The sequence below is a fragment of the Pleurodeles waltl genome, chromosome 10, assembly GCF_031143425.1.
Source record: "Pleurodeles waltl isolate 20211129_DDA chromosome 10, aPleWal1.hap1.20221129, whole genome shotgun sequence".
Classification (NCBI taxonomy): domain Eukaryota; kingdom Metazoa; phylum Chordata; class Amphibia; order Caudata; family Salamandridae; genus Pleurodeles; species Pleurodeles waltl.
The window spans coordinates 250,269,349-250,290,343 of record NC_090449.1 but is presented as its reverse complement, the minus strand read 5'-3'; the positions used below and the strand labels follow the sequence as shown (position 1 = coordinate 250,290,343).

At 44.3% G+C, this 20,995-nt stretch overlaps 1 protein-coding gene across 1 annotated transcript in view; it reads right to left on the bottom strand.

Moving 5' to 3' along the window:
* The window catches only part of DNAAF8 (dynein axonemal assembly factor 8), an 882,921-nt gene that overhangs the window by 785,858 nt on the left and 76,068 nt on the right, over nt 1-20,995 (bottom strand). The window contains exon 3 of the mRNA XM_069210337.1: nt 2,406-2,516. Within this exon, the coding sequence (XP_069066438.1) occupies nt 2,406-2,516 (111 nt within the window). The remainder of the gene's footprint in view (nt 1-2,405; nt 2,517-20,995) is intronic.

The window sequence follows — 20,995 nt, the reverse complement described above, 5'->3', positions numbered from 1 at the left end:
CTTCTAAAAGACGGAGAGCACGCCTCCTCGAATGAAGTCTCTCCTCGATACGCGGAGTCGACATGGCCTCCGCCGACGTCGAAGAACGGCGCCGATCTCCAGAAGCATCTGACGCCGCGTCCGGCGCCACAGGCAGCTTCGGCGCCGAGGCAGGAGCCGGAGGACGAGGTCTTGGAGCCGATGGACCAACCGGAGTCACAGGGCAAAATCCTGACTTCGACGGAGGGGCAACCTCCGGGGCCGAAACATCCGAAGCCACCGGAGCGGCCACCGACGCCGGCACCGGCGCCGAGCCCACATTCCCAAAAGGGAGAAAGGGCATAAAGGGTGCCGGCCGAAGAGGCGCAGGATCACCCAACGAAAAGGCCAAGGGCCCCGAAGGACCAGCCGGAGCAGCTCCTGGAGCCATCTGCTGAAAGATGGTATACATCGCATTAAGAAACGCGGTACTATCGGCTCCAGGAGTGGGAAAAGCCGGATACTGGGGTGCCTGGATCGAGGGCGACCCCGACGCCGGCCTCGACGTCTGCGACGCCGGAGAAAACACAAGAGGCTGCACCACCTCAATCACTGACGCCTGACCAGGTGAAGTCGGTGACGCCGGAGAGGGCAACGGCGTCGATGGATGCGGCGTGACCGTGGGGCTGACCTCCCAAGTCCTCCGACGCCGAGCCGAAGGTGACCTCGAACGAGACTCCTTGCTGGAGTGACGTCGTGAGTCTCTACGGCGCCGGGAGTCTCGATGACGCCGGTGAGACCTTGGCGAAGAAGACTTCTTATGATGTTTCTCCTTCTTCTTTGACTTTGCCATGAATAACTTGGCCTCGCGCTCTTTGAGGGCCTTCGGATTCATGTGTTGACATGAATCGCAAGTCGAGACGTCGTGGTCGGAGCTCAAACACCATAGACAGTCGGAGTGAGGATCTGTAACTGACATCTTGCCCCCACACTCTCGACAGGGCTTGAAACCCGACTTCCTCTGAGACATTGTTACCGCAGAGAAGACTACGCAGCAGACAATACACTGTAACCACGAAGGTAACAGTAACTCCCTCGAAGATAACCGCTTCGAATGCACGGAAAAAAGGGAACTGTCATCGGCACGTCGGCGAGGACTTCTTATTGCCTGTATGACGTCAGACGGCGTCGCGTGGGCTAGAGTGACGTCCTCGTCGACGTGCAGAGACTAGTAAGAAGATTTCCGTCAAATGCTGGCGCCATGGGAGTATTCATCAGGTGAGGAATCCACAGGTAGTTGTATCCATCAGAATTAGTGAAGTGTTCTGCCTTTTGCTTACTGCATTGAGGAAAACTGTATAAAAGTGTTCTGAAAATGTATAGAATTTAGTTTTACATGCTCCAATTGACCCGATGGCAGAACGTCGGTCTGTTGACATGGCAAATTGCACTTAGAACATTTTAGATGGTTTCTTGCCTATTCTCAGTGGTGAACACGAATTAGACTTCTTTGTGGTTTCCCAAATGTCTGCTTTTCATGTTACCCTAGTCAATGTTATTGTATTCATTACTCTTGTGATATTATATTCGTATCTCATTCTAAGGTATTGTGTTACGTTAGGCTATTATTATTTTATATGGTGTGCTATAATATTCCGTCTAATAATCTGTTGTTCTGTACAAGGTGCTTTCGCTTATACTATACAATTGTTGTTCTAAACTATTCTATGCTATTTTCTATGTTATTCAAGCTATTTAACTCTACGCTCTACTTGTCTGTCCTATAATATTCCAGTCTTGGTTATTTATATTATTCATAAGAGTCCTTTATGAAAAACAAATCAATAATGCCATATAAAGAAGGCATATCAATTAACAACAAACGGGTAAATTGTAAAAGGATTCTGTCTTGGGAGAGAAACTGGCATTGGATAATTTTATAAAGCAAAGCGAAAATAGACCAGAGAAGGACACGAAAGTATGTAGATAATTTTAAGGAGAATAAATTAAAAGAATGGTAGGACATGGGTAGGGGAAAATCGCATTGAACAATGCTAAAAATATTTGATATACTCAGAAATTGGCCTAAAAATTCAACAATACATTTTTTGAAAAAAGCACAATTTCACAGTTCTTTGCTAAAAGATTTAAAGATAACCTGCATCGGGGAAGCAAGTAATTCAGTGCCATTCACATAAGAAGGTTGGCAAAACAGGTAGAGAATTGTAACCAAATAAGCACCAACTTGGCAGTTCAAATGAAGGGATGAGAGAGAAAGCGAGTAACAACACAGTAGTGCAACACCAATGAGACTTTACAAGATCAGACACATCATTAATGTCTAGCATGGAAATAGACTTCTTCCATCTCTTAGTAAGGCATATTTAGGCAGAGAAGTGTACAGAGCCGAACTCTTATTTAAAGAAGAAGTTAACAAGGAATTGTACCTGCATTTCAGGGTCATCGGATAAGACATCCATTAGTTCATCTGACATAACAGGGATGCGGTGGGCTTCATCACGTTGGAAGATGAATATGTCACCATCATCGCCATCGGACTATAAAACAAAAAAAATGAAGAATGTATGACTATTTCGAATATTCTGTAAATTGCACAAGGTTCCACTTTACAGGTATTTTGAGATAAGGTAGTGATATTACTTCTATATATATACACCATCCAGATGCCAGCGCTGACAACTATTAAAAGTGCCAGGGCTGACCAGCTAACAGTTGAAGCTCTGAATAAAAAAAACACATACTTTCTCATGGATACTTCTTACTGCCGACTCCTCACCTTTAGCGTTCCCCTGCACCAAAAAGGATCTGAACATTTTTCTAAAAGTCACCCACATGTACTCATTGGTGGTATCATCAGGTCCTGTGAAAGCCTATCAAAGCCTCTGGAAGTGATTTACAGAGCCAATAGTGGGTAACTATCCGGGTTGACATCAGTTTCTTTTTTTTTTAGATCTCTTCAACGCGAATCCGAGCTCTACTCCCAAACTTTTTGTCAATTGTTTTTCCAGACAGTACACTAGGGAAATGTCAAGAGCACAGACATGATTTATACCTGTGGCATCTAAAGTCTAAACATAACTCAAAGTCCTGGGACAAACGCTCCCTGATGCACTCACTAAAAGACCAACATGGAGCCAGAAGCAAAACTGTACGTCTCTGAGCCTAAGAAACAATGCAGGTCATGCTCCAAACAATGGACCTGTTCTTGCACCAAGTCGTGGGCCCAGTACCCGCTCCAGAATCCAGTCCTGCTTCAGTTCACTGCCCTTAAGTAAGTCAAATATGGAGTTTCCCCAAAAAGGCAAGAAACCCAAGCTGAACTGGTTTTCATCCCAACCTGTCCGATCCCAGAGTAGTGGAAAAGTTGACACTTCAACAACCAGGCTCTCCCTCACATGCCCGACTCCGAGCCTATCACGAGGCTGGTACTGGTGCCCCTGTGTTTACTAGGATGTTATTGAACCTTCAGCAGACAGAGCCCTTGAGGTATGGCATGCTGCAGCTTTTCTGGACAATGCTGCCTCCCTTGAAAGCGCCTTCGGGCCTACAGAAGCACAGGGGCCCGCAATCGGACTTCTGTCACTGGGCTTTGCTCTTCCACTCGGACCCAGTTTCCACTCCTTTGGCACCTATTCTGGATTAGAAACCAACACCAATGTCTGTCTCCGTTCTAAAGCAGATGTTGGCTAATGGCAAACCTATTTCTCATTAAAAGATAACTATGGTGCAGCCCCATCTTTGGAAGATTCCCAGTCTCTTTTTCAACACCAGTACTAGTGTAAGCTGGAATCCTTGTTTAGATCGATTTGTTTTACCCTTCCTGTCTGACATGCATTTACTTCAGACTAGTAGTTGCAGCATGGTTACGCCTCTCCTTTTACATCCAATCAACCTAATGCACCTACATTTTGTTCAGACTTCTGCATATCATGCCCGCATTCTTGCTCAAGAAGTTCAATCACTGCTGGCCAAAAAGGCCATAGAGATAGTTTCTGAGGCAAAAAATGATAGGGGATGTTACTCCCGGTACTTTCTAGTTCCGAAAAAAGATGGAGGACTCAGGCTGACACTAGACTTTTAATTTATGACTACCTTCCTTTAGAAGAAGAAAACCAAGCTGTGGACCCTGGCCCAGGTTCTTTATGCCCGGTATCTGAGATACAGGATGGTGGTCCTTGGAAATGCCCAGCCTGCAGTCCCACAGATACTTCCTTTGGTTCTTGGTGGGTTTGGAACACTTTTAGTTTACCGCCCTGATCTTCGGCCTCACCACAGCCACCAGAGAGTCTACAAAGGTGATGGCAGTGGTTAAGGCCCATCTTCCCAGATTGAGGGTACGTGTATTTCAATAACTCAATGACTAGCTGTTGAAAGCAGGTTGCATAGACAGCTGTGGACCAGTGGAGACAATTGCCACTCTGCTGGCATCCCTCAGGTTTTCCAGCAACAAGCCAAAATCCTACCTGCAACATATGCAGAGGATTCCCTTCATAGGGGCCATCCGGGAACACCATGGCATTTCTTCATTACGCAACGAGTCTAGGACTTATCGGATAAGTTCCCAATGTTTTGGGCTCACGCCTCAGTTCCGGCGAGGACATTTCTGAGGCTTCCTATGAAGATCTTCCTCCCGTCCATCAAGTGGATCTCAGTCCAGCTCCCGATGAACAACACAACAACCATGTAAGCATTGCAACAACCAGGGTGCAGTTTGGTCAAGAGATGCAGCCAGGAAGTGCTGCATCTCTTGAGGTGGTTTGACCACCAAGGGATCTTTCTGATGGCAAATCATTTCACCAGCTCACCCAGTACCATGTTGTACCAGTTCAACAAACGTCATCTGGTGGACAATGAATGGCATCTGCATCTTGAGGTGGGTCAAGGTTTCTTAGGTCCTGGTGGGGCATGTATGGGTAGATAGTTTTGAAATTGCTGAGAATGTGCAGTGTTGCAATTCCTGCACATAAAGCTTCTTCCTCCAGCTTCCCTGGAAGATTCATTCCACCTTCAGTGGGATTCTGGCCTCTTGTACGCCTTTCCACCGCTGCCTCAAGTTCAGAAGCAGGTCAGGAGTGACCAAGCTCAACTCATCCTAGTAGCCCCAGATTGAGGCGGAAGAGTGTGATCCGCCAACTTGCTGAGCCCGAGCATTTGCCCTTTGGTCTGTCTACCTCTTCAGGTGAACCTCCAGTCTTAGCAAAAGGGCAGAGCCTTGCAGGCAAATATTCATAAACTACACCTCCATGGATGGAGATTAAGTTGTTCAAGCTAAGTGGGCTTCATCTGCCTGCAGAAGTGCTGTCTGTAAAACCTTGCTCAGGACTTTTCTACCAAATCCATTTATTGTGGTCATTGGGTGAAGTGTTCATGGCGTGGTGACAGTCTTCAGGCCAAGCTATCTGATGTTTTAATGTTTGTTTGGTCATTGGCCCCTTACTTCTTTGCTCTGGGCACCATTAAAGGTTATATGTTGGTCCCCTTGGCCACTTTATTTTTACCTGACCAACCTCCATTATTCAAGTTACAGGTTTTTTAAAAGTGTCACATATGGGTTCCTGCGCACTTTATTATGCCCCATTAGGACCTTAACTTGGTCCTCCTATTCTTCATGTGCATGCCCTTTGAGCCTATACAAGTTGCTCACTCAAATTGACGACCATCAAGACGGTATTCCACATTGCAGTTACTTCTGCTCGTCATGAGCACAGGCACGGTTAAGGCAAATACATTACATTCTTCCCATACAAACTAGTGTTGCAGTCTCTCATTTCCTTTCTGCCAAACGCGATGTTGCCCTTCCAGGTTGGAAAATCCATCACTATCCCTGCCTTTGTCACTCCAAGGAGGAGGAGGAGAGGCTTAACCCATTGGACACAAATAGAGACCTTAGCTTTTAGATCAAGCACCTGAGGATCACTGGGTAAATGACCAGTTGTTTTTACTGGCTTTGTTTATGCTTAGAAGGGAATGCTTGTTAAGACGTGTACTGTCTTGGTAGCTCGCCCGATGCACAAAATCATGCTATAGCAAAAAAAAGAGCCTCTTGAGGATCTTTGGGCTTATTCCAGCAGAGTGATCTCGTGTTGGCCATCTGCCAGGCTGCCCTCAACCGGGCATTACTGTTTCGAAAATCAAGTTTGCAGGGAGGACCCTTTCACTGGCTCTGCAGGAGTTTATGGTATAAGTCCATTAGTCATACCCTACACTTTAAAGAAGCTATTTCCTGTCAGAAGTATTCATAAGAAAACCAAGTCAGCTACCTTGGGTAACTCTCTTTCAGGTGGAGAGTCTATGTAACCACAGATTCTTCACTGCCAACACTTCTCCTCCCTATTCTATGGATTGGACTTTTTGTGTTCTAAAAGGGTGTCAAGTTAGATTTCGCACATGGTCCCTCTTGCAATCTGTCATAGTGGACATGTGTCTGAGGTCATAGAAGAATTTCAAAGGAAAACTGATGTCTGTGTGAAGGGGTGGCGCTTACATGTAGTTCCTTGCCATTACTTTTGGAGGCATTCTGAGATCTCTGCAGAGCCCAATGGCAACATATATTGGTGTGCTGCGGCAATAACTAGTAACATTTCCAGAGCCAGACTAGTGCCTGGGGGATTCCAAAAGGTGAAGAATCTGTGATTAGATAGAGTATCCACCAGAAAGAGCATTTCAACCTCTATGGGTCTTGGTCACATGATCGTGTGTCATCATCAGTGCATTTTTAACGTAATGTGAAACTATCAACATAGAACTAAGACAACCCCTTCTCCCATGGATTAATACCAAAGTGAAAAGATAATGACATTAATGTGAAAACAACCAACACAAATCTCTGCTAATATTTTTTTTCTCAAATCCAATCCTTTTCTCATACAGTATTTGTCACTTTTTAACCATTTGGACCAATCAATTATGATAATTATCAGATCATTATTATTGGAGTACATTGAGATAGGGCATCCAAGGACAGCTCATTTCACCACTGTATCTAGGTTAAAAGCTGCCTGAATGATGATGCAATATTGTTATGCTGTGATTCATTTATTCAATCCCATACACAAACATATGGGGCTACTTCCACCCATATTAAAGCTCTAGTGGCCAAAATCAATTCAAATCCATGTTTAAACAATTCCCGAGGCAATCCCCTTAAATGCTGAATACAACGTTATTGACTCAAAACATCTTAATTTATAGCTCAACTACATAACATATCTGATCATGGCATTGATTGTGAAAGAAATACTAATATATCCAAAGTAATTCCCTAGACTCTACTTCCAGATCCATCAGTAATATTTCTTCAGTCCATTAAAGTCTGAAAACAGTCATGGAGACTTGGTTTATTTTTACTCACAATAAAGTGCAAGCAACTGAATACATTCAAAGTGTCAAAGAAAACCTAATATATACATTCTAACTATATCTGGTGTCAATCAGAAAGGGGTAAGCCATTCCTCAAAATTAATTCTATTCACAAATGTACAAACAATTCATCACCAATATTCATCCCTCCTGAAATTAGACTTCCTGCCCCCAAAATGTGCTATGACTAATCTACAGAGCGCAAGTGTACTGTCACGTCTTTTTGGATTTGTTTGTAAATGATCTATTCCAAAGACTTTACTGCTTTCTAATCTCCTACATGGCTTTCATTATAGTGGTGTGCTGTACTGTAGCTCCAATCGTAACTGGTTATCGCCCTCATATGTGACAGATTTGTTTGTTAACTGGAAAAATTTTACTCCCCAAGGACCATTTACCTCACGGAAATACCAACACTTATATCATAAATATAACGTGTTAGTGAGTATGTTCAGTGACAACTTAACATTTTAAACTCCAAAACCACAGAATTTCACGAGTTATAGTTACAGGTATCTCAAGTAACTAACTTGTGCCCTAAGGTAACTATAACTCGCGCCCTCTCTATGCACTAATTACTCCACATATTACATCATTCATGACATCTGTGACATCAATGATAATATGACTATGATATTTCCAACTAAATTATTGATGAGAAAACTGTGCATGGCGGGGGTGTTAGTTATAGTTAGTTGAGATAACTATAACTGGTGAATTTCTGTGGTTTTTGGAGCTTAAAACGTTATATTGTTACTGAACTTTTCATCTATCAATAGCTTTAATTTAACCTTTGTTTTTTTCAGTGAATATTCATATCTATCTATCTGTGTATCAATCAATCATTCTGATACTGTGTACACACACACATATATATATATATATATATATATATATATATATATATATATATATATATATATATATATATAAATAAATATATGTAACCTAGTGGCGGTCGCCACTAGGTAGTAATGGTTAGGACCTAGTTTCTATAGAAAGAGCTTTTTTTGTTTTGCTAATAACTTTGGTGCCACTTGATGAATCTTCATGAAATTTTCCAAGAAACTGCGACGCTCACTTTAGCTGTCCTTGTGATCTGGCATCTCCGTACTAAGATGCAAGAGCCCACACAAGATGATGTATTGTGCTGATCAAAAAGCCCTATGTCAGTCATCCGCAAAAAAGGCGAACATTAGATTGTTCCATAAAAAAGGAGCTGCTCTCCACCTAAAGTTTGGGAACCCACCAGAGATTGTGTGTACGCACTGTCTGGTCCCCTTATTGGGCAGTACGGTGTTCTTTGTTTGTTTTCTGGAGGTTACCTTCCTTGACAGGACCAAGCTTCAGCCGAGTCCCAGAAAAAAAGAAAATAAAATACAAAAGAGGTCAGGGTACAAACACCCTGAGCCCTTAGCTCTGGTGCTGTTGGGCAAATTGTTTTTATTTATTTTTCATTTGCGCAGTGCTGTGGGGCAAATTTGGCAAAACAATTTTAAAAGAAGAAGAAGCGCCAGCTCCCGCTTTTCATCTTTATCAAGCCTCCGGGTGGGCCAAGTCCTGGGGGCAATGTTTCTTTGTAATGGGGGGGCTGGCCCCCAAACCCCAGGGACCACTACCTCCCCGGGCTATATTTAAATTGTGGGCAGAGGCCCATCAGGCTCCTGCACAGCTCCGGGGACGCCACCTCCCTGGGTCTTTCAGCAATTTTAATGCAGGTGGCCAGCATGGCCCACCCACAGACTAGGAGAATATCACCTACCTGGGGCTATATTTAAATAGTGTGAGTGGGCCGCACAGCTCCCCACAGCCCCAGGGACCACCACCTCCCCGGGGCTTTTAATATTTAAACAGTAGAGGGGCCACCAGCCCCCACCCCGCAGCCCTGGAGACCCCCACCTTCCCAGTGGCAAATAGTAAATAATGTAAGGGAGGTCTGTTTTGGACCCCCGATCCTCAGGGACCACCACATCCCCAGGGCTATCAGGTTGGAGGGCGACCACGCGGCCTCCCTTGAGGAGTCACTAATGGCCCTGGGGACTGCCAGCCCCCAGGGCAGGCTCCTGCTATGTCGGACATAGCTGTTTGTTGTGGCTTGGCTGCAGCTTTGACAGATGCAGCCAAGTCAACAGCAAACACTCCCCTTCTGACAGCAGGACCGGGAATAAACCCTCATTGGGAACATCAACAGTTTTTTGTCCAAAGGAGGCAGTGGCGGAACAGCAAGGCATACCGAAGGTAGATGTTCGAAGAGGCACCAGGTGCAATGAAAGACTGGTTGCACACACCATAGGACTGGTCGGAATGACAGTGATTAATTATGCTCCAATTCCTCCAGTAATTATTTGTGTTAGTGTACACATCATCACTTTCAAATAAAGTACAATTCTTCAATTCAGCTAGCATGGTATCAACTGTTTGAACATCTCAGTCATCAGAAACAACACCAAGTGTAATTACACCAGTCATTGATATTTTAAAAACATATGGAATTTGAATGACCTCAGTAGGCCCATATATATCAAATGGAACTTTATCCTTCACAATCCCATCAGGGACTGGTACTGCTGAAATGTTCACAAGGTAGAAGTTTCTTCGGACCTTATGTGAGGAAAGATATGGAGTTAAGACTTCATCAACTGACTTGACAGAAGAGGTGGTATGTGGTATGAATATTTTATGGGGCATGCTTTTGGGAGATTCTTGCCTTCAGTCGAAGCTTTCACAGCAGCCAGTATTTCATTATCCAATCTCGCCTGGGAACGAGTCACTGGAGCCACAGAAGCCGTAGCTACTGCGGATTTGTCTGCTTCATCAGCCAAAGTGTTGCCAATAACGTGTCCACCTACACGTTGGTGGTCCAGTGTATGAACTAAATGAGCACTAGGTAGCTTATCCATAACATCAGCCACCCTCCCCTACAGAGTTCTATGTTTTATGGTGTCCCCCTTCGAGTCTCTGAACCTGTTCAGTCGCCTATGATTAAGATAATCATTGTAAGACTGGACACAGTAATACGAATCACAGACAATCAATGTGAGTTGTCCTGGATCCATATGTTCCAGTGCTAGGTTAAGGGCTGAGCTGTGCAGTCCCCTAGGGTCTGCGTGTAAGTACTGTGAGAGTGGAATATACCATCCTTTATTACTCCGCTCACAGATGCGCAAGCTGGTGGGTATTGATCTTTAGTACCTACAGCTGGTTGTGCTGAATCATTAGTGTAAATGACAGTATGATATCTGTCAAGCGGCAAAATGTCTAGAGTTGTGGGGTACTCTTTTTCATAATGGAGGAATTCTTGTGTTTGAAGTTTTGGATCAAAGATGTAATCAACATTGGTGGCAGTCAGGGAGGTTTCCCATTGAATCCAACGTGGATGTAATGCTTTCGCGTTAGGAACACTAGCTTTGGTGGCGGTCTCTAAGGCTGGCACCAGGGCAACAACAATAATGTGTTTACTTTGGGCAAGTGGCCTCTCCTTAATGACATCCATCTAAACTGCAGTCAGAATTTTTTCTGTAGGTGCAAAGCATTGTTCTGCATTGGAATATAAATAGGATTTATATGCTATGGGCACCGTGTCGCCATCATTAACGGTGACGTAAGTGAATCCAATGGCACCACCAATTATTCTGATCACCACATTTGTTTTGTTATCACAGGTGTGTAAGTGTTTTGCTTCTAGCATGTCCTGTTGAAATCATCTAAGGATGCAAGTGTGTTCTACTGTCCAGTGTCTGCTATAAACATCTGGGCGTATTAAGTCATAGAGTGGCTTGATATGTTGTGCATAATCAGGAATGTATGTTCTGCCAAAGTTAAAGAAACCTAGTAAAGACTGTAGTTTCTTGATAGTGCTCGGTGGCTGGAGTTGAGCACATTTCTCTAAAAAGTGCGGGCCAGGCTCTTGCCCTCGTTTGATAGCTCATTTCCCAGGAACAATACATTGAGAAAGGCTTTATTAGTTTTCACAAAAAATAAATTTGTAGCAAAGGGCTGCAAATCCCAGAACGATCCGATCGACCCTGGCAAGATAAATGTTGAGGTCGTCATCTGTGAGATAGATGTCATCCACATAGGACAACATCTCAGGATCCATATCATGCAATATTGACGTTACACTGCTGAAAACAAGCCTGGGCTGTTCTTGTAGCCTTGGGGCAAACGACAGAAGCATTGTGTGAGCCAAATGAGAATGCACTCAGGTCCTGACTTTAGTGTGCTAAGTTTTGGCAGAAAAAAACGTTGGAGATATCCAAGGTTGTTTTATATTGTTTACACACTATGCTATTGATTACTGCTGTGCTATGTAAATTTTGTATTGTGTATGTGCAAGTATGACTGTTTAAGTGTCTATATTCTAAGACTATTCTATACGAATGGCTGGGTTTTGCAACGGGAAATAATGGGTTATTCATTGCAGAGTCACAGGGCTCAATTACTCCCTGGTACTTGAGCAGAGTGAGGATCTCTCTCACTGGAGCTTTGGCTTCGTGTTTAACAGGATATTGTGGCTGAGCCTGAGGTGTAGACCTAATCAGTATTACATGGTAAGGGGAATCCTTATCCCAACATACATGGTTGTGGTATAGCACAGGTGCCTGTGCTAAAGCCCAGTTGACAGCATAGGCTCGTTTTACCGCTTCTGGAACAAGATCAGAGAAAGAAGGCAAGATTACATCTTCACCATGTGGGAGCTTATGGGCATGCTTGGGTCACCAGTCCCTTTCGCCACTAGGATATCACAACCAAGTTCATCCCAGAATATCACACTAATGGTGCGCTCTATCTCTCCCTCAATTTGAATGTTTCAATCATAAACCCTGTTGGGTGGGAGAACACACCCCTCCGCAGTTTCGACTGCAAAGAAGTCGAGACTACACATCCAGATGATATTTCAGACTCTGGTGACATATTGTGACTTCTGCCGCGCTGTCCAGCAGTGTCACAGCCCACGTCTTATTCTTCAGCAATGTTCTCAAGTTTACTGGCATTTTTAATTGACAGTGCTGCCACCTTTCTCTTTTTAAACTGTGGCTTTTGTTGTGGGGATTTGTCTTCTTTTTTGTCTGAAGACCGTGGTGAGTCTTTCTTCTGTTTCACTTAGTCAGGATGTTGCTCTGACTGGCCCACTCTCTCGCCATGTCTATCCAGTGCGTCCTGAAAGGAACGAAAGTGACGTGAATCAGTAAATCTGTCAGTAGCTTTTATATTTTCTCTATTTCTGAGATTGTATCTCCTTTCGGAGGTCTCCGGGTGTGGAGAATCTGCTCTCTGACTTCGCTTTTGTTTATCCCAGCGCTTTATAGAACCCTCTTGTGCTTGTTTGGTACCTTCCTTAGGGGTGGTACTTTGTATTTCAGGCTTCTTCGGCTTGGCTCCCAAACTATCCCGTCCTATACTAGCATGGGTATCAGAAATAATTTTCAGTAGCTGTTTCTCCTGTTCCAAGTGTAGAATCTCTCGGAGCTGCTGGCGTATAGCCAACGCTACCACTTCCCCTTTAATGTTACTAAGTATTATTGAGGAGACTGTGTCAAAGTTACACATTAATTTCATCCTCAAGTCTAGGTTTGGAGCAGCTCTATGTTTGTTTTGAATTTATTTTAACACTTCTGGTAAATTCACAAGTGTCGGGGTACCATGTGTGGTAATATAAATTGCAGTGTTGACTGTACCCTATGTGGGTCATCCACTGAGGGAACCATCCCAAAGGGCAAATACATTGTGAGAAATCTATGATTTTCCTGTGGCCAGGTATGGGGAAACACAGCTTCCAGCTGATTAGTTTTCTGGGCTACTCAGAACAGGATTTCCTCTCGTTCCATGGGCAATTTGCCCAGGTTAGAATGTACTGTTTGTGGGTTAATTCCAGAAGTGGCCAATTGGTATCTAGTAGGGGCTGGTGGTTCTGGTCGCGTTAGTGTTGTGTTCAAGGTTCGCAGTACGAACTGAACAAGATGTCTATATAGTGTTACTAGCTGAATGTATAGATTGCGCATATCTGCCATGTTTTGTACACATGGGTGAGGTGTATATGTGGCAAAAATAGGCCACGTTGGTCCTTCATTAACTTGTTGTATTACATGTGGTAGGGTGCCATTAAACCAGTTCTGATGTTCTTGATAAATAATCAGTATTTCAAGATAATGGTATGCTTGGTACCGCTGTGGTACTTTTGCAATTCTGTATATGTGGAATGTGAATGTGCTAGGGTCTACCTGAGAAAAGGTGACCCAAGAGTAGAATGTTTCTGTTTCGTAAGCTTCATCAGCTTCTACAATAAATGTAACATCCCCGCCCTCATCACCTAAGCCGTGCCTTATCAGGTAGAATGTTAATGCATGTCTGACATTCTCGGGAATGTCTATGACGTTAGCCATTTTTTGAAATGGGTAAAGAGATGGAACACTAAATGGGAAGAAAGTCCTTTTGAGAGTTCAAGCTCAAACAACCTACAGCCTAGTTAGGTGTTCCCTGTTCAGCTGAGGAGGATCATCCCCAAGACCACAAACGTAGCCGTATAATGGTACTCAGTGTACCTGTTGTGTGTGAGATAGAGATACTCAGGGCATCCGTAAATTAGTGGCAAAACACCATCGTTGGTGGCACCATGTCATAGTTGGACTCTTGCTCTAGGCAAGACTGCTGGTTTAGGGATGATGGCACTTTTGATTGTAGGCGACTAGGCCAATCCTACAACAAGTTGCGACTGTCGACCCAACCCTCCCGGCTCACAAGCAGTACCTCATCAAAAAAGCAAACAGTAAAAGGTGATTTCTGGCAGCCTTTACACATAGACTTAAGATAGCGACATCTCAGGGCTGTCGTGGTTAACCGGAGATTACCCCTTTTTTCACATGAGCAACAAGTCTCAGTCACACACAGGCAATGACAGAGATGCAGTAAAGTTTTCAATAGTTGTTTTTTTTAATCAAGACTGCAATCTACTGTGGAATGCATGGGCTGCAATGATTAGGATAATGAACAATGCAAGAAACAAAATGGTAAAAACGAGAGTCATTAATACAAAGACCCCCACCATCTTGCATCAACATGAGATGTGAAATAAGCACTAATACCCAAGCATAATAAACCTAATCTCTAACCTAAAGACAGCTAGGTGTGTTAAACCTAATCTGCCAGTACCATATCCTCGAGAAGAGCCCCATAACCCTTGTTACCTTGGAGGGTTCCCAAACTTTAGGTGGAAAGCAGCTCCTTTATAATCGAACAATCTAATGTTCCCCTTTTTTGAGGATGACGGACACAGGCTTTTTGATCAGCGCAATACAGCATCTTGTGTGGGTCTTATTTCTTAGTACGAAGTTTCCAGATCACGAGGACGGTTTTTGGATGACAGCATTTTTCTACTATGTTGCTTTAAAAGCTTTTGCATTTGCCTCCAGCTATCCTATTCAGATCTCTGGTGAGTTCAGAGAATACTAGTGGCCTAGTTTTGAGTAAAGGAATATTTCCTTTCCTTTGTAATGGTACCCTCAGGAATGTGAGAGGTTATGTGGTACTTCTCCACAGCTACTCTTCCTCCCCCCCCCCCATTAACTTCTGAAATATTTTTAAGTGTCCTGAGGAAGAGGAAGGTGCATGATCACATTTGGGGTCAGACACCGAAACATGCATCATATACATGTAGTGAGAACCTTCTTTGTTAAGGAATATTAAGGATTTTTTTTTCATCTGTTCCTAAATAATTTTTCCAGAAATAGCTTAATCTGTGTATACATATAGTGAGAACTTTCTTTATTAAGACATTTATTCCGTCTATTCCTAGATAATTATTCTTTACAGTTGTTTATCTTTGTTTTTCAACCTTTGTCAGGTGAGCTCCTCAATTGGATAGCTCTTTTGCAGTAGAACAGGATTCGCCAACCTTTACTGTAACAAGAGCTACTTATGTTCAATGAAAATCATCCCGAACTACTAATGCTAGTGATGTAGTAGAGACCACACCATCCAAGTTTGCCAACAGTGATCACATCAGTGCTTCAGGCAGGATTGCCAGCAGTAAAGTAAAAGGGCATTATCAATTTGGAATGTCTCGAAATAGGTAAGACATTATTTTGGTCTATTCCTAGATAATTTACCTTCACAATTGTTTATCTTTGTTCTCTTTTAACTTTTGTGAGCTGAGCTCCTCTTATCTGTTAAGTTTTGTGAGCTGAGCTCCTCTATTGATAGGTATTTTGCAGTAGATGGATGCGCACATTTTCTGTTTGCTATGTTCTAAATACTGAGGCTCCTCCATTTAAAGTTGGCACCTATGGATTCCCTGGATGTATATATACATATATAAATATATTGAGATTTATTTTTAATTACAATATGTTGTCTATTCCTTGATAATTTCTCTTACTATGGTTTATCTTTGTTCTCTTTTAACTGTTGTCAGTTCAGCCCCTATATTGCTTAGCTCCTTTGTAGAAGATGAACGCATATTATGTTGTTAGTTTGCAGGGGTTTTATACAAAGGTTTCTTGTTGGACCTGGCTCTCTCTGCAGCGACATCCCCCGACTGTTTGCCTTTTCCCTCCACCTTTTGCTGAATACATTTTTGCTGGTGTTAGGATTCTGAGCACTTTACCACTGATAGCCAGTGCTAAAGGGCAGGTCCTCGGTTCTCTAAACATGTTAACATTGGCTTATTCGCAATTGGCATAGTTCATGTACTTGTAAGTACCTTGTACAGTGCATTCTATGTGCAGTAACAGGGTGTGTAAATTAGTTGCTAATAGTGGGTTTGCAGCACTGATTGTGCCACCAACTACAGTAGCCCTTCAAACATGTCTCAGGAATGCCACTGCAGAGCCTGTGTGTGCAGTTTTAAACTGCCATTTCGACCTGGCAAGTTCACCCACTTGCCAGGCCCAAGCCCTCCTTTTCATCACATGTAAGTCATCCGTAAGGTAGGTCCTAGCTAGCCCAGGGACATGGTGTGGTATATTTAAAATGTTGGGCATGAACTTTTAAGTTTAACATGTCCTGGTAGTGGAAAAACTCTTAAATTTGTTTTTCACTACTACAAGGCCTATCTCTCCCATAGGTTAACATTGGGATTACCTTGATACATTTTTAAGTGTAATTTCCACTTGGGAAAAGATAGAAATTTGGAGTTTGGTATCTCTGAACTCACAATTTAAATCACAACTTATGATGAAGTTGGATTTAAAATTGTAAGTCTGGAAATGCCACTTTCAAAAAGTTCAAAAAGAACAAGTGATGGAAGGAATGGTGAACAATGTCAAACATTCAACCCCAGTACAGAGATCTGGGCCTAAATCATGTTTTTTGCTGCCCATGCCATTCCAGTTTGGACCCAGCCATATGCAAATCAGTCTTGACCCTGGTTCCCCATGGTAACAGTCCAGCCCGAACTGCCAGGCCAGGTCTTCTCGAGACTGGAACTGATTTCAGGGTATCACCCCTCCTCAGCCAGGCTAGCTTGAATCCAGTGGCACAGGGAGCACAGGATCCACATCTGGGCATACCCTTCCCACTTAGGGCGACAAATGCTAAAAGAACAAGTGAAGGACAGAATGCTGAATGATGTCATACGTTCACCCCCAGTACAGAGAACTGGGCCTCAATCCATCGTGGGTAAAAGGGTTAAGACTGATTTGCATATGGCTGGGTCCAAACTGGGGTGGCGTGGTGAGAAAAAAACAATGGATTAAACCCAGATCTCTGTGACTGGGGGTGAATGTCTGCATTGTTCAGCATTCCATCCATCATCTGTTCTTTTTGCATTTGTCGCCCCAAGTGGGAAGGGTATGCCCAGACGTGGGTCCTGTGCTCACTGCACCACTGGATCCAAGCTAGCATTGCTGATGAAGTGTGATACCCTGAAACCGGTCCTAGGATGCTTGTTTCTGGTCCAGGAAGGACTTGGCTTTGCAATTCGGGCTGGACTGTTCCCATGGGGAACAGGGTCAAGACTGATTTACATATGGCTGGGTCCAAACTGGGGTGGCGTGGTAAGCAAAAAAACAATGGATTAAACCCAGATCTTTGTGACTGGGGGTGAATTTCTGCATTGTTTGCCATTCCGTCCATCATCTGTTCTTTTTACTTTTAAAAAGTTGGCATTTTCTTACTTTAATGATACTGTGCGTCTGTCTGTATCGGAATACACATCTTTCCTGGGTGACAACTGGGCCTTGGGCATTCCCTTTAGACGATCACGCACAGAGAGGTGGGATGTGACAGTCACTTCCTGATGGCCCATCACCAGGCTGATGGACCTTCCTGAGCGAGACTGGGGGGGAGAAGCTGACACTTGCACCAGAATAGGGCTGTGCCTGTCCCCACACAAAACACTTCATAACCCTCTGTAGAGTGTCTGGAGCCAGTGAAGAAAGAGTAGTGCCCTTGTGCACTTCAAACGCCTCTCTTTGAAGTCTCCCCTACTTCAAAGGCACAACTGAGTGTACGTACTGGACAGCAAAGCCCACCAAATCAGTATATTTCTAGATCTGAGCACATTCGGACAGGAAGAAGGCCTGATGTGCTGCCAAGAAGGACTGCTACTCTGCTGAACTCCTTTGCTGTCTTGGCCTGCTGCTCTTGCCTGGGAATGAGAAGGACTAGACTTACATCTCTACATCCTCCAAGAACCTAAGTAACTCCAAGGGATTGCTGGTTTACCTCCTTTTCTGAAGTCCCTGGGCCATTAAAGACTTCCTTACATCCTGCTTCAGCTACTGGACTCGGCCAACTGTGAGCCTTACCCTGTCAAGAGATGCCAATCCAGTTCTGGACCTTGGAAGTGGGCTTTGCAGCTGTTCTTCTACAGAAATTGTTGCATCAACGCTGTTGCATTGATCGGAACCGCTGCATCCTACTTCGACACCGACACATAGCTGCTGCTGCTGAGGACTAAGTCTCTGCATCAATGACTGCTCAACTCAGGATTGATGCTTCACCATCAACCTCTGCGCTTCACCTTCACATCACTGGCTGCGCGGGTCGATGGTGATGCTTTGCTTTCATCCCAAAAGGGTTTGGTGCCGCACCTCGAGGACACCGGTGCGACAAATGCGCAGCTTGATGTTGACGCATCCCCTGGACTGCATGGATCAGAACCGAAACATCGCCTTTAAATCTCCTTAATGTCGACGTGATCCTACATCCAAGATACTTTTCAGCGGGTGCTGCGTGGGTCCTGTAGCCAGCCTGATCTCCATCGCGGTCGACCTTAACTTTGGATTTACCCTGGTCTAGCGCGAATTCTAAGCACTATATTGCAGTTTATTCTTTTTAAAAAATCTTCAATTCTGCTTATTGGATATTTATTGTTTTACTCAGAAAAATTAGTGTGGAGTCTTTTTGTCGTGTTTTCACTGTGTTACAGTAATTTAAGTATAGCACAAATACTATATACATTGATTCTTAAGTTAAGCCTCACTACCCTGTGCCAAGCACCACAGGATGAGCACAGGTTAATTTAGGTTGTGCATCAGACTTACCCTGACTAGGACTGTGGTCCGTACTTGGACACGGTCATACCTCTGCCAAATAGAAACCCAATTTCCAACCTTTCTCCTTTCCGAAGATGGCACCTACTGTTTTTCTTATTTTCAGTCTCTGCATAAAGCTTCCTTTTTAGGTTGAGCCTAAGCAGCGCATTCGCTGTCTCCAAGACATGGTGTTGTCACTCTGTGGGCTTCCGGCCAGCCCCTCGCTGTTGAATATTTAATGAGAGCGTCGTTTGTAAAAGCTTACTTCAATGTGGTTTATTTTTGGTATATGTCCCCCCTTCTCGTCTCTTGGTCACTCCCCTGGAGTATAAGGCCTCGTACTGTATCCTTGCATTTTTTGTGGAAGTGCACTACTTTTTTTGTTGCTTCCAGCCCAGCTCCTGTTTTTGGAAGGTTCAGTTTCTTTGTAAACTGTCTCATTATTATTCTTTTTGTTTTTACACGCTTCCGCGGCCCGTGATCCCACAGAACAGGCTTTCATGTGTTCACATGTTTGTAATTGATGTGCTTATTTTTTCACTCTACTGCTGCCCATCACCCCCCCAGGAAGGCTTTCCCATGTTCATATATTTGTAATTTATGTACACAAACTCCACCCCAAGGTATTCGAGTTAACACCAGCTGCATTACACACAGGGAGAGCAAGGAGAATTAACAGGCATAGAGAGATTGCGTGATTTACCCAGAAACAGAGGATGTTGAGCCCACCCCACGCTTCTGGAGTGGGGTGAGAGTCCCTTTGAAGATGGTTTCTTCTTTCTTTGGTTGGACAGGTCCACTGTCCACGGGAGTTCTTGATCCTTTGTAGTTGCAGGGCAACCCTCTAAGTAGGCAGAGGTTGTTGGTCCCGCAGGATACGTCGCTGGTGCAGGTTCTCTGAAGTTGGAGACAGGCCGGTAGGACTGGGGCCAAAGCAGTTGTTGTCTTTGTTCTTCCCGGCGGGGTTTTTCAGCAAGGCAGTCCTTCTTTGTAGGTCATCAGGAATCTGGAATCCTGGGTTTAGGGTTGCCCCAAATACTAAATTTAGTGGTGTGTTAGGGTTAGAGGGCAGTAGCCAATGGCTAAAGTCCTTGAAGGTGGCTACACCCTCGTTGTGCTCCCTCCCTTTGGGTAGGGGAGCACATCCCTAGCCCTATTGGGCTAAATGCTCTATAAGAAGATGGAGGATTTTCCAAGTGGGGGGGGGGGGGCTCTTCAGCTCTGGTTACCTTAATGGTGGACCTGGCTGAGGGGGTGACTCCTCCTTGTTTTTCTCATTATCTCCCTGGACTTGCCGCCAAAAGTGGGGACTGTGTCGGGGGGGCAGGCATTTCCACTAGCTGGAGTGACCTGGGGAATTGTAACAAGAAGCCTGAGCCTTTGAGGCTCACTGCTAGGTGTTACAGTTCCTGCTGGGGGGAGGTGTGAATCACCTCCACCCAGTGCAGGCTTTGTTTCTAGCCTCAAAGAGCACAAAGGCCCTCACCCCAGGGGGTCGGAAACTCGTCTCTCAGTGGCAGGCTGGCACCGACCAGTCGGTCCTGCACTGAAGGATTGGGTAAAATACAGAGGGCATCTCTAATATGCCCTCTGTGTGCATTTTTAATAAATCCAACACTGGCATCAGTGTGGGTTTATTATTCTGAGAAGTTTGGTACCAAACTTCCCAGTATTCCGTGTAGCCATTATGGAACTGAGGAGTTTGTTTTGACAAACTCCCAGACCATATACTTAATATGGCCACACTGTACAATGTCTAAGAATGGACTTAGACACTGTAGGGGCATATTGCTCATGCAGCTATGCCCTCACCTGTGGTATAGTGCACCCTGCCTTAGGGCTTTAAGGCCTTCTAGAGGGGTGACTTATCTACGCCACAGGCAGTGTTTTGTGGGCATGGCACCCTAAGGGGGATGCCATGTCGACTTTGCCTTTTTCTCCCCACCAACACACACAATCTGCAATGCGAGTGTGCATGTGTTAGGTGAGGGGTCCCTTAGGGTTGCACAACACATGCTGCAGCCCTTAGGGACCTTCCATGGTCACAGGGCCCTTGGTACCACTAGTACATTTTACAAGGGACTTATCTGTGTGCCAGGGGTGTACCAATTGTGGAAACAATGGTACATTTTAAGTGAAAGAACACTGGTGCTGGGGCCTGGTTAGTAGGGTCCAAGCACACT